The sequence below is a fragment of the Mustela nigripes genome, chromosome 4 (genome assembly GCF_022355385.1).
Source record: "Mustela nigripes isolate SB6536 chromosome 4, MUSNIG.SB6536, whole genome shotgun sequence".
Classification (NCBI taxonomy): Eukaryota; Metazoa; Chordata; class Mammalia; order Carnivora; family Mustelidae; genus Mustela; species Mustela nigripes.
The window spans coordinates 36,778,867-36,791,404 of record NC_081560.1 but is presented as its reverse complement, the minus strand read 5'-3'; the positions used below and the strand labels follow the sequence as shown (position 1 = coordinate 36,791,404).

Sequence of the window (12,538 nt, the reverse complement as noted above, 5' to 3'; positions counted from 1 at the left end):
AACAATACCTCTTTTATTTGACTTCTATCCATTTCAATTTTGCTGCAAGGTTCACTTAAACTCAGAAAGCAATATTTGAGATGGTCTGATACGTCTACCTTAGCTCTTTTAATTCTCTAGCTTTTATCTATCTACTTGCTACCAGCACGTAAATTTAAAGAATTTCTTTTATATTTGCTGTATGCCTAAACTGTTGAGCAAGCTGTTTATTCTGCATGTCGGAACTCCAATATATCCCAATGCTGTAACCTCTGGAATGTCCATTCAGCTTCACAGCCCCTGGAAATTCCTCTGTCAGGACTTACAGAGTCCTACTTTGTACATGTACAGCTCGGTATTTGGACAAAGACCAAAAATCCTGGTACAGGTTTCTTGAGCTCCCTCTTTCCAGCCTTCTTCTCTCTAGTACCTTGTCCCACAGAATGCGCTCACTATAGTGTCCTGAACTCCATTCTTTTTTTCCCCCTCCATCCAGTGAGGTAGCTACACCTCATTTGGGTTTCACTTCCCTATATTGCAGTTTGGAAAATACCACCCAGCAAAAAACAGGAAGTGTATTATTTTCTTCTTTCACGGATCGCAGCCCTGCACTGTCCATTATCCAGTGTCTGAAAACAGATAAAATAGATGAAGCAAGTTATTTTATAGTAGTTTACAGGGGAAGGATAAGTGTGATATTCATTATTCTATCACAGATAGAACCAGTTCATGAAATTGATTTTTATCATGGTAACTTTTTAATTTTTTTTCTTCAAATGGATTAGTATTTCTAGATCTTTGGTGATACATTTCCAGAAATGCCACATGGAATTTATTAACTTTCTAGTTATTAGCTAATTTTTATGTTATTCTATAAGTATTCATAGAATCACCAATAAACTTTATAAAGTTCCTATTTTGAGCTCCATGTTATAAGAGAAGCTGTATGCCATTCTAAGAACAGCATAAAGACTTAATTTTCCCCCCTAAAAATCTAATTTTTAATCAGAGACGAGAGGTTACAATTTACAACTCATGTTTAGCCCTTTAAAAAGTTTTTTGAGATGTATTCTGCATCATGAATTACCACAATTTAAAGTTCTCAACATTTATATATTCTTCACAGGGTATATACTCTAAGACTTAATTTTTACTCCAAAGAGTTTTCATATCCCTTCAGAAGACAAGGCAAGCAAACAGTTAACAAAGAGATGATGGTAATAAACAGTGGAAATTGACATTGGCTGGTTAACAATAATATCCAACATTTAATGACCCATGCACAATTTGAACCCTGTACATAAATTATCTGATTTAATCCTATAAACAATTCTCTGAGATAATATTTCCATTTTCATCTTAAAAATTAGAAAACTGATGATTGAAAAAGTTAAATACTGAGTACCACAGAGTGCCAGAGTTCAAATCCAAGCCTACTCAGTGTTTCAGAGCCAGAGCTTGTAACTCTCATATAGCAGTCTGGAAATGGAAATCATGATAGAAATGGGAATCTTAAGTTACAGGTTAGGATTCATAACAGGCAAAAATCAAAGAGAAATAAAATGACCTCAAGGAAAGATGGTGTATAGAACCACCCTGATTGGAGCAAATGTTACCAAAGCATATTTAAAATTATTGATTTGGGGGCGGCTGGGTGGCTCATTCGGCTAAGCTTCTGCCTTGGGCTCAGGGTGTGATCCCGGGGTCCTGGGATCAAGTTCCTATTTGGGCTCCCTGCTCCATGGGAAGCCTCCTTCTCCCTCTGCTTCTCTCTGTCTCTCATGAATAAATAAATAAAATCTTTTTAAAAAATTATTTGAGTTGAAGAATAACAAGATAATAGCATAGGAAAACCATGCTTAAGAGTTTGCCTCAGAACAAAAAGAAGGATGGATGTGATGAAAAAAAGATTGAGATCCTGGAGACCCTCTAGGAGACTTATTTATTGTAATCCCATGACTGATCAAAAACCGGACTCAGGGCAATGGCATTGGGAATGGTGGAGAAAAGTAATATAAAAGATAGTTCAAGAATGAATGAAACAAGATGGGATTGGGAGAGAGACAAACCGTAAGTGACTCTTAATCTCACAAAACAAACTGAAGGTTGCTGGGGGGAGGGGGTTTGGGAAAGGGGGGTGGGGTTATGGACATTGGGGAGGGTATGTGCTATGGTGAGTGCTGTGAAGTGTGTAAACCTGGCGATTCACAGACCTGTACCCCTGGGGATAAAAATAGATTATATGTTTATAAAAAAATAAAAAATAAAAAAAAAAGATAGTTCAAGTGAAAAATTTGTCAGAACTTGATTGCAGACTAAACTGAGAGGTACCAAAAGGAGCAAACCAAAACCCTACCATATTTTTGTTTGGGAAAGAGGGTGAGGATGGGAGTTAACTAATAAGAACAGGAGTAAAGCCAGGGTAGGGAAGGATGATGAGACCCAGGTGACTCTGAGTTTCCTGCAAAGCTATCCAAATGGAGTGTTCTGTCAGCATTTAACAGTATAGACTTGGAGTTTTGATACAAGGACAGAAATGGAGAAATTTGAAATATTGTCAATATTCATATATTCCCTTTGTGCTTCTTCCCCAGATTCCTCCCATTCAGACTATAACATTTTTCATTAGCTAACTGTACACTTATTAAAGATAATATCAGGGATGGCTGGGTGGCTCAGTTGGTTAAGATCTGCCTTTGGCTCAGATCATGATCCCAGGGTCCTGGATTTGAGCCCCACTTTGGGCTCTCTGTTCAGCGGAGAGCTGCTTCTCCCTCTCCCTCTGTCCGCCTTTCCCCCTGCTTGTGCTGTCTCTCACCCTCTTTCTGTCAAATAAATAAATAAAATCTTAAAAAATAATAATAAAATTAAGTATCTGTTTCTGCTTTACAGAAAGAAATTCTGGAACAACAGCAGCAAGAAAGAAATGATAACCATTTTCACGGTATTTGTATGTTTTGCAATGAGGAATTTTTCGGGAACAGGTTTGCCTTCATCCATGTCTTTAAATATTATTGTTTTTCATCTGAAAACACATCAAAACATTCGTAATGGTTATATAAATTAAGTTCTGTGGATTAGCTCAGGACTTTTTTATATATCAGCAGTAATTTTTTTACTACGCTTAACATTAAAGATGGACTATAGCTGCTCTAAGCAGATTAAGGGAATAATTTTTTCATTTTTTCTTTTATTTTTTTCCAAGTATTTATTGAATTTCCAGTTAGTTAACTTACAGTGTATTATTAGTTTCAGGTGTGGAATTTAGTGATTTATCATTTACATACAACACTCCAATGCCCAGTGCTCATCACTACAAGTACCCTCCTTAATCCTGTCACCTATTTAACCCATCCCCCCATCTCCTCGCCAGGAACATCAGTGTATTTTGTATAGTTAGGAATCTGTTTCTTGGTTTGCCTCTTTTTTCCTTAAATGCCACAAATAAATTTGTGTTTAATGTTTTAGGACGTTTTCAGTTGGCTGACAGGCAAGACCATGTACAACAAACTACTATAGACACACCCTTCTATAGTGTTAACACTAAACTTTTAGCAGTTTTCAATGTTTCACTTTTGAATATTAAAACTAATAAAGATCTAAAAAACAAAACAAAACAAAACTGGGGTATTGATAATTCTTTACTACTCCCAACTGGGTTCAAAACCAGCTGGCGTATTATAATTCAATTCTAAAGCAATTGCCCACGGTTAGCGTAAGACTCTGCAGGTTAAGCAGCATCATGCCCAGCAAGACTGCCTCCTTTTTGGTTACCAGCCACAAGTTCAGTTGACCAACTGGCCAAAAATTCAAGGATTCTCACCAATTTGCATAATTAGTAATTTACAGAATGACTCACAAAACTCTGGAAAGTGAGTATACTTAGGACTGCAGTTTTGTTATAAAGGAGCAGCCAAGTGAAGAGATATGTAGGGCAAGTTTTGGGAGGTTCCTGAACTCAGAGCTTCTGTGCGAAAGAATCGGGATGTATCACTCACCCAGCACATCAGAGTATTCACCAACCAGGAATCTTCACTGAGCTTTGATGTCCAGAATTTTTAATAAGCCTTCGTCATATGAGCATTGTTTCAGTCATCGAATATCCAGATCACTCCCCTCTCTGGAGGCTCAAAAGCACCACCTTGTAATCACATGGTTAGTCTTTTCCTTGACCCACTCCCATTATGAAGCTACCTATGGTCTTGGGTTGAGCGGCCTTGTCAGCAGAACAAAGATAATCCTATCAAGGAGAAATTCCAAGGGTTTTAGAAGCTCCGTGCCAGGAACTAAAGACAGAGAGAGATTTCTCATTATACAGCATTTGATATTTACAAATGTACATGACTTAAATACAAGTCATGAAGTTGTAACCTCTAGGAACTGGGAATAGTTTTAGTGGCAACATAAGAGTGGACAGTCAGAAAAATAACATTTTCTGCCCTCTTCAAAGAAGGCAGTCTATAGTATTAACAAAAAAGCCTAGCACAGTAACTGACATTATTACTTAAAAAACATTGAGGAGAAGGTACTAATTTGAATTTAGAAAATGGTTTGGTTGCAGCGCTGATGTTTAAAACACCACTAATGAAGATTGGATTCTTCTCTAGGGCAGTTGGCATAGAGAAAAATTTGTGCCAAAAGGCACTATGAAGTACTCTATGAACTACTAGTTTTATTCATAGTTATTGATAATAGCTAAGTGGTTAGCCAAAAGAGTATGTTAACTATGAGATTAATAAATGGGACTCCTACATAGTTAAAAAAATCAGCAAACATTTTTAGGGTTGGTTGCTTTATTTTATTTTCTAAAGGAAAAAAATGATAACCCTAAAAAAATAGTGATTTGGGGGCCACCGTAAGTGTCTAAATAAGCTAGATAAACTGTATTATTGTCAATGTGTATAGTCTTTTAATGGTTTGTGTACTAATGAGTTCCCCAAAACTGTCACCTTCATGTTAAGAACTAACATTGTGATAACGAGGGTGCCTTGCTGACTCAGCACTAGGAGCATGGGACTCTTGATCTTGCAGTCCTGAGTTCAAGCCCCATGTTAGGTGTAGAGATTACTTAAATAAATAAATAAACTTAAAAAAAATAAAATAAATAAAAATAAAGTTTATTTTAAATAAAAATAAAAATAAAGTTATGCTAAAGATCCAGTAGGATAATATATTTTACACATAGGCATTTTTGCTGTGTAAAACTTAGAAAAATTAAAATTTTCCTTTTCAGCATAAACTAAGCAACAGACTGGTCATGGTGTATTCAGGTTATAGTAACCCTTACATATTCTTAGATGTGTTTACTGTGGGTTCCTGGTCTGTGTCTGATAGTGGGCTGACTAAATGTCTGTGATCCCAGGATGTACATAGCAGGACATATTTCCTTTTGGCAGTTGTCTCTTCCTCTTTCCCATGATGAATTGGAAAAGTAGGTAAACCACAGTTTATGTACTAGTTTAAAGGACAGAAACCCAATTCATCTTTAGAGTATATTCCTGTCCACTGGCAGATAATGGAACTTTAACTCACTGTAAAGAACTATTGTGATTATATGTGTACTTAAGTACTTTATAACATATGGCTCTTTCATAGCCCAAATTTATATTTTAGTGTTTAACCTTTGCATGTACTTCTGATTAGTGTTGTCATTATAAAATTGATATCCCTAACCTGATTTGTTTCTAGATGATTTGTAAATAATATGAATTGCTCAAATTTCTTCCTAGATCTGTTCTTTTAAACCACATGGCCAGAGAACATGCTTTCAACATTGGATTGCCAGACAACATTGTAAACTGCAATGAATTTCTATGCACTTTACAGAAAAAGCTGGACAAGTAAGTATTTTTTTTCATGAAACACAAGCTGAAGCTATTTTAATTTTGGACTCTTGGCAATTTTTTTTATTGTCTGTTGTGAATTTTTTATGATTAATTAATAGAAGTGAATAATAAAATGGAATTTTCTCATTTCTCCTGTTAGAGGCATTCACATTTTACATGACAGCCTTCTTTTTCTCTGATCATATTGTCTTTTACTGTTTTTTAGAAAAAGTATCATAAATACCAAACAATGTACATACCATGTAACATATGCTATATAAGGTATGAAGCATATACTCTCCATCTAGCCTAAGACATAGAACAGGGATTCCTGGGTGGCTTAGTCAGTTAAGCATCCCAACTCTTGATTTTGGCTCAGGTCATGGTCTCAGGGTCAAGTCTGCTTGAGATTCTCTCTCCCTCCACCCCTCCCACTCCCCCATTCATGCACATGGGTGTGCGCACATGTCCTCTTCCTCTTCTCTCTCTCAATAAATCTTTTTTTAAAAAAAGAAATAGAACATTATTAATCGCATTGAATTTTCATACATGCCCTTCCTCATTAGTATCTCCACATTTCTTAATTTTGTACTGGTAATTCATTTGTTTTTCAGTATAATTTTTCACATATATAGTAAATATATTGTCAAAATGTTCTGTTATTCAGCTTTATGTGAGATAAACTCTATCCATTCTTTGACCTTTTAGTACTTACTCACATTTATATATCATAACACTCCACTTTTTCTAAGTTCATACTCTGGTGACTGTGGATATCTAGTGCGTATCTAGAGCTTCACTTGTAAAATAAGGAAGGAAATTCACTAGGTCACTAAAATGCCTTTCAGAAATTGATCAACATTTCTCTCTAGGAGAGGACCCAATATTTTTTCTCTCAAAACCAAGTTTTGGGGTTTTTTTGTTTGTTTGTTTTTAAAATTTTTATTTATTGGATTTTAGAGAGAGAGCTTAAGCAGGGGGAGGAACAGAAGGTGAGGGAGAGAGAAAATCAAGCAGACTCCCAGACTCCCCACTAAATGTGGAGCCCAACCCAGGGCTTGATAGCATGACCAATATCATGACCCAAGTGAAAATCAGTGGTCAGACACTCAACCAACTGAGCCACCGAGGTACCCCTGTATTTTTTTTTTCCAAATGAAATCTCAGCACACAACATTCAGAGCAATGACATTAAGTAAGAAAGAAATATTAAAAGTTCCAAGTTCAAATTCTGATATCAACACTACATTAAAACAAGTCCTTTTACTCTTACTAAATGATCCTTCATTTATAAAATAATAACAGATGTGCTTTCTAGCAAGATTAGCATGAGCTTTTTTTAATGCCATAAATTATTTGCTGTTAAATAATACAGTTATTTCTCTGGCACAAGAAATGGTTCAAAGGGTGTTTAGTAGTGATGGCAAAAGAATTCGAAATTAAAACAAATGATTTCACTCATTTGAGAATTTTCATGTAAAAGGGAGCATAGACATAATCTGTGTGACTCCAAAAAATAGAACTCTAATGACTGATAGGGAGAAGTTACAGGCAGTATCCACTGTCAGACCTAGGTTGAGAAAGACGTTTTGTTAGTTAGAAAATGAATGTCAATAGAGAAGGCAAGTAACTTGACCAGCTAGTGTGTACTGGAACTAGGTATTAATCCCTGCAAATCAGCTCAGAGAATGTGCCAAATCATGGACTAATTTGTTGTACTCAATGGAGGCAACCAGTGCTAGTTATCATTGTAATTAGTTGAAGAACATAACTACATTTTCATTTTTAGAAGAGAAAATTTGATTAGAAGACACCAAAGTAGCTTTTGGGTATTAGCTATCTTTGTCACAGTTTGACTGCATAGCCAAGTTGGCCAGTGTAGCCAACCACAAAATAAACCAAGCCTGCATCCCACAAAGCTGAATGAATGAAGTAAAAGAGGTTCTGACAGTGATGTTGTATCCCACTTGAAGATTCTGTGACCTAAAATGAATAATCATAAGACTTGAAAATAAAGGACTTTTATAGCGGCTCTCCAGGAGACATGTGTAATCTGTCAGTGTTTGTGTTTTATTTTTGTTTTTTTTTTTTAGCTTGCAGTGCTTGTACTGTGAGAAAACCTTCAGGGACAAAAATACACTTAAAGATCATATGAGGAAAAAACAGCATCGGAGGATTAATCCTAAGAACAGAGAATATGACCGATTTTATGTCATCAATTATTTGGTAAGGCTTTCTCTTCATAATTTAAAATTTGATTGCATTTCCACAAACAAAAATCTTTCTAAGGGCTGTCTAATATTTAAACAAGCAATTAGTATAAAGGTCAAAATGTAATCGAGGGACACTTCCAAGCAGTGATTAGCTTCATAGTGTTTAGTTTACAAAGCATAATTTGATTCAGTTTGTCTTTAATTTGCCAGATGTTTATATAGTAGAAATGTCATGTCTCTAGAATTCACAGTGATCTGGAAAAGTAATAATAAACAAAGTATTTGAGTATCTACATACTCTTACTTATTTGTTATGGTATTTATTACCTTGAGACCAGAGACTTCTGTATTCTACTCAAGAAACATCTTTTGGCCTCTGCATGTGATAGTATCTTATGCTAGATAACTCTTTAAAAACAGCCTCTTCGTAAGGGTGCCTGGGGGCTCAGTTTGTTGGGTGTTCAACTCTTAATTTCCACTCAGGTCATGATCTCAGGATTGTGAAATCAAGCCCCAAGTCAGGCTCACACACTGGGCATGGAGCCTCACTAAGATTTTCTCTTAATGAGAGGGGAAAAAAAATCTCTTCACTCTTTCCTCTCTCCCCATTAAAAAAAAATCTTCCTTTTCCCACAAAAAACCAAACTTACCATCCTCCTTAGCCAGCTTATCTTTGATGGAGGTTTTAGAGAAACCAAGTAATTTCCCTAGGCAAGAGGACTTTGATTTGTTCGGCTAATAGAATGTGATAATGGTGTTACCATGTGAAGGATTTTAAATGCATTGAAAGGTTTCCTTCCTAGAAACCTCAGTACCATTTCATGGGCTTTTTTTCGTTAAGAGAAGGTACTCGGTAGGAGGCATGTATCACTGGGGGTGGGGGGGGTGTATTTAGAAATGGAAGTGGGGATTTTGACTGCCACAGTGACTGGCAGTGCTACTGGCCCTGCCCTATTCTGCTGAATTTGGGGGTGTACATAACAAGTGAAATAATCCACTGGTATAAAGAAAAGGGTTACATAACTCTCCACTTGTATTAGGAGAAAGAGAGTTGTTTCTGACACTTTTCTTAAGCAGTGGCAATTATTTTTTTCCTCTCATTAGGAATGAGTTAGAAATCAAACTCATGGCCACAGAAGGCATAATTGCTTATAATCAACCATTTTATCAATTGGACAGAAACAAGCATCTCCTGAAATATGTTGGAAAGGTCTGCTGTAGGGTTGGAATTTTTGTCTGTTCTAACTAATCCTTGTACTGTTAAAATAAAATTCCCCTTGAGAAGCAAGTTTGACATGTGTTTGAAGGTTGGCTCTGAGAAGTTGCCATGATCTGCTGCAAATGTTTTACAACTAGCTAAAGGCAAAGCCAGCCTTTGAGTCCTTCAGTCTTCTCTTGAAATCACTCAATCATTAATTCCTAGAACAAACACTGCTTCAGGGCCCAGCCCAATCCAACAGGGAGTGGACCTCAGTGTTAGCTCTAAGAAATATCAGCTACATGGAAGCAATTTAGTAGTACTTCCTCGTGGGGATCTTTTAAAATAATATTTGAGAGTTTAGGACTAGCAGAACATTATATATATAGCTGGAGGTATTTACCTTTTAGAGGAGACTTCAAAGATGCTTCACTCAAATTCTGCTGGCATTTCAGAAAAGTACGATGCTCTATTCTCTGGGCATCAAATAGTAAGTCTTTCAAAACTGAAATTATTTGCAATTATTTCAGCTGTCTCTAGATGAACAGGCTAGATAATACTGCCCACTGAGTGTCCAGATATGATGTGGCATGAATCATAGCTTAAGAAGAGTGTTTCAAGAGAATATAAGGACTTTAATAGTATATAAAATGAAAACTAATTCATTTTAGGAGACTATTAATATCAGCAATTTTTTCTTTTAACTAGCAGCATTTGACTACTTGCTATATGCCTGGCACTGTATTGGATATGTATATTAAGTCATTTACTCTTAACCATATTCATGTGTCACAGATTTTATCATTATCCCCATTTTTTATAGGTTTGGAGACTAAGCACGGATCTTTTCCCAGAGTCACATAGTTAGAACAGGATTCTTAACCTCTCCATATCAATTTCCTTCACTTTTTCCTCAGTTGAAATGAGGTACCTGTCTCTTACTTTTTTGGTTCAGTTTTGGTCAAGTAATGGTGATGAATTGGTAATGATCTCTTCACCACCTTCCTGCCTACTCTCTTTTGTACTAAACTAGAAAGTGAGTCTGGGTCAAAGTAAAACTGACTTTAATAAGCTCATCAAGGGCTCTGACCCACAACCTTAGCCTTCTTAGCCCTGTCTGCTTTCCCATGGAAGTAAATAACCCACAAGAAGAAGAATGATTTAAAAAACAAAGCCTAAAATGTGCTATGATTAGCCTCAGCATTTTGGAAATTAAATAAACTTACCTTAGAAAAAGATTGAAGAGGGGCGCTTAAGTGGGTCAGCCATTGGACGTCTGCCTTTGGCTCAGGTCGTGATCCCGAAGTCCTGAGATAGAGCCCTGCATCGGGCTCCCTGCTCAGTGAGAAGCCTGCTTCTCCCTCTCCCTCTCCCCCTGCTTGTGTTCTCTCTCTCTCTGTCAAGTAAATAAATAAAATCCTTTTTAAAAAAGAAAAGGATTGAAGAAGCTAAGAAAGTCTCTAAAGATGTAGAAGTGTTCCTACATAGAAAAGGACTTACCAGAACTATCAACCTTAATACCATCCTGAGTATTGTTGTTGATAAAAGGTATAATATATAGAATGAGTATATAAATACTGTTCCAAATACTAAATACTGCATAACTAGAGAAAAATGAGGGTCAGAGATTGCTCAGCATCATTTGTTTCCTTTTAGACCCCATTAATGAAAATACTTCATATTTCACAAAAATAATATGAAGAATAAATTCTTCTAAAAGTTTACTTAAGCAGTGAATAGTGACATTGCTTCAGTTTTAAAAAGGTGGGGAAAAAATGCTGCCCAGATACTCACTGTGTATTCCTCTGAGGGACAAGGCTGACATGAGTGATGACTGTGGAGCCAAAGAGTGAAGAGCTGTTGTATCCATTTCTCACGTCCTCTTCCCTCCAAGAAGCACTTCCATTGGCTTCATACATTCTACACACATTTGAGTGCCTTCCAGTACGAGACATTGGTGGAATAGGAAAAAAAAATATTACAGACAAGGTGGTTGATTTAAGTTAAGGTGGTTGATTTAAGTTACTACTCAGTTTAGAGGCCATATGAGAGACAGACACTTAAGCATATAATTTCAGCACCTCGGGATGGGGTATACAAAGTTAATGCTTGAACCTCTCCTGTAGCAGATAAGTGCCAGCAGAGTTCCTCTTCTCCACTCGGAGCAGAATCTCCACTCAGCAGTGATGGCAGCATCCAGGATATTTCCTGGACTCTAATCGTCATCTAAGGTGGGAGACCTTAGGCACAGAAGTGGTTTTGGCTCTCCTCTGAGCTCACCAAATTGACAGATTCCTTTTTTTTTCCTTAGGTGAGATAATTTTCATACTTAATAATTCATATCAGTTTTTTAATAATAATAGACTTGCAAATTCATAAAAAGTCACTATGCAGAGACTAGATTACCTACTATGGGTTCTCTCTGTTTTCTCACAAACAAAAGTGTTCGGTGAATAGTGGAGATGGTCAAGGGGACAATTTCACAGGCAGTTTCCCGTTCAGATGCCCCTGCCATCATCACTGAGCCATCAGCTACCGAGTCCTAAGGCATTCATGTTTCAAGCCCTAAGTGTTCCTAAAGGAAATTATTTTTGCAGTGGTTTTATCATTTTTTATTTGTATTTTTTATTATTGAAGATATACAAAGCTAGCTGTAACAAAAGTTGGCTCTTAACCTGTTTTTATAGTTTTAGTATAGTTCTTTCTAATGAAATTATTTACATTTAGAACACTTCTCTCTCTTTTTTTTTTTTTTTAAAGATTTTATTTATCTGAGAGAGAGGAGAACACAAGTGGGGGAGGTGTGGTGCAGGGAACAGCAGAGGAAGAGGAAGAAGCAGGTTTGCCACAGGGTTCCATCCCAGGACCCTAGGATTATGACCTGAGCTGAAGGCTGACACTTAACCAACCAAGCGCCATCCAAGTGCCCCACCATGTAAAACACTTCTCACTAACTAGAATTTAAATAAAAACTCGAAAAAATAAAAACTAAAGCATTTCTTTTTCTCCGTTTATAATGGGTTTTTCATGTAAGTACGTACAAGTATGTGTATTGGAGCGGTGGGGATGCTAGGTGAAGGAGATTTCTTTTTTCTGTCTTGTTTTTCTTGCCCACTCTCTCATTGATCATAAACCATCTGATGTAAGGGTTTGAGGGGGTGTGCTGAACATCTTTACTGATACGCCTTCCAAACTTTGTTTTTCTTGAAATCTTTGCTTTCCGAACATGATTCATTAGCAAGCACAGCATCTTAATTAGAGAGTCTGTGCCTTTTTTTTTTTCTTTTTGGGTCTTATTCCTATAATAAATCATATATATTTGA

General features: G+C 36.5%; 1 protein-coding gene across 4 annotated transcripts in view; it reads left to right on the top strand.

Moving 5' to 3' along the window:
* ZNF277 (zinc finger protein 277) overlaps window positions 1–12,538 on the top strand; it is a 104,160-nt gene that overhangs the window by 81,408 nt on the left and 10,214 nt on the right. For all 4 annotated transcript variants that reach the window (XM_059396550.1, XM_059396551.1, XM_059396553.1 and 1 more), the window contains 3 exons: window positions 2,872–2,963; window positions 5,709–5,819; window positions 7,898–8,030. In XM_059396550.1, coding sequence (XP_059252533.1) covers window positions 2,872–2,963; window positions 5,709–5,819; window positions 7,898–8,030 — 336 coding nt within the window. The remainder of the gene's footprint in view (window positions 1–2,871; window positions 2,964–5,708; window positions 5,820–7,897; window positions 8,031–12,538) is intronic.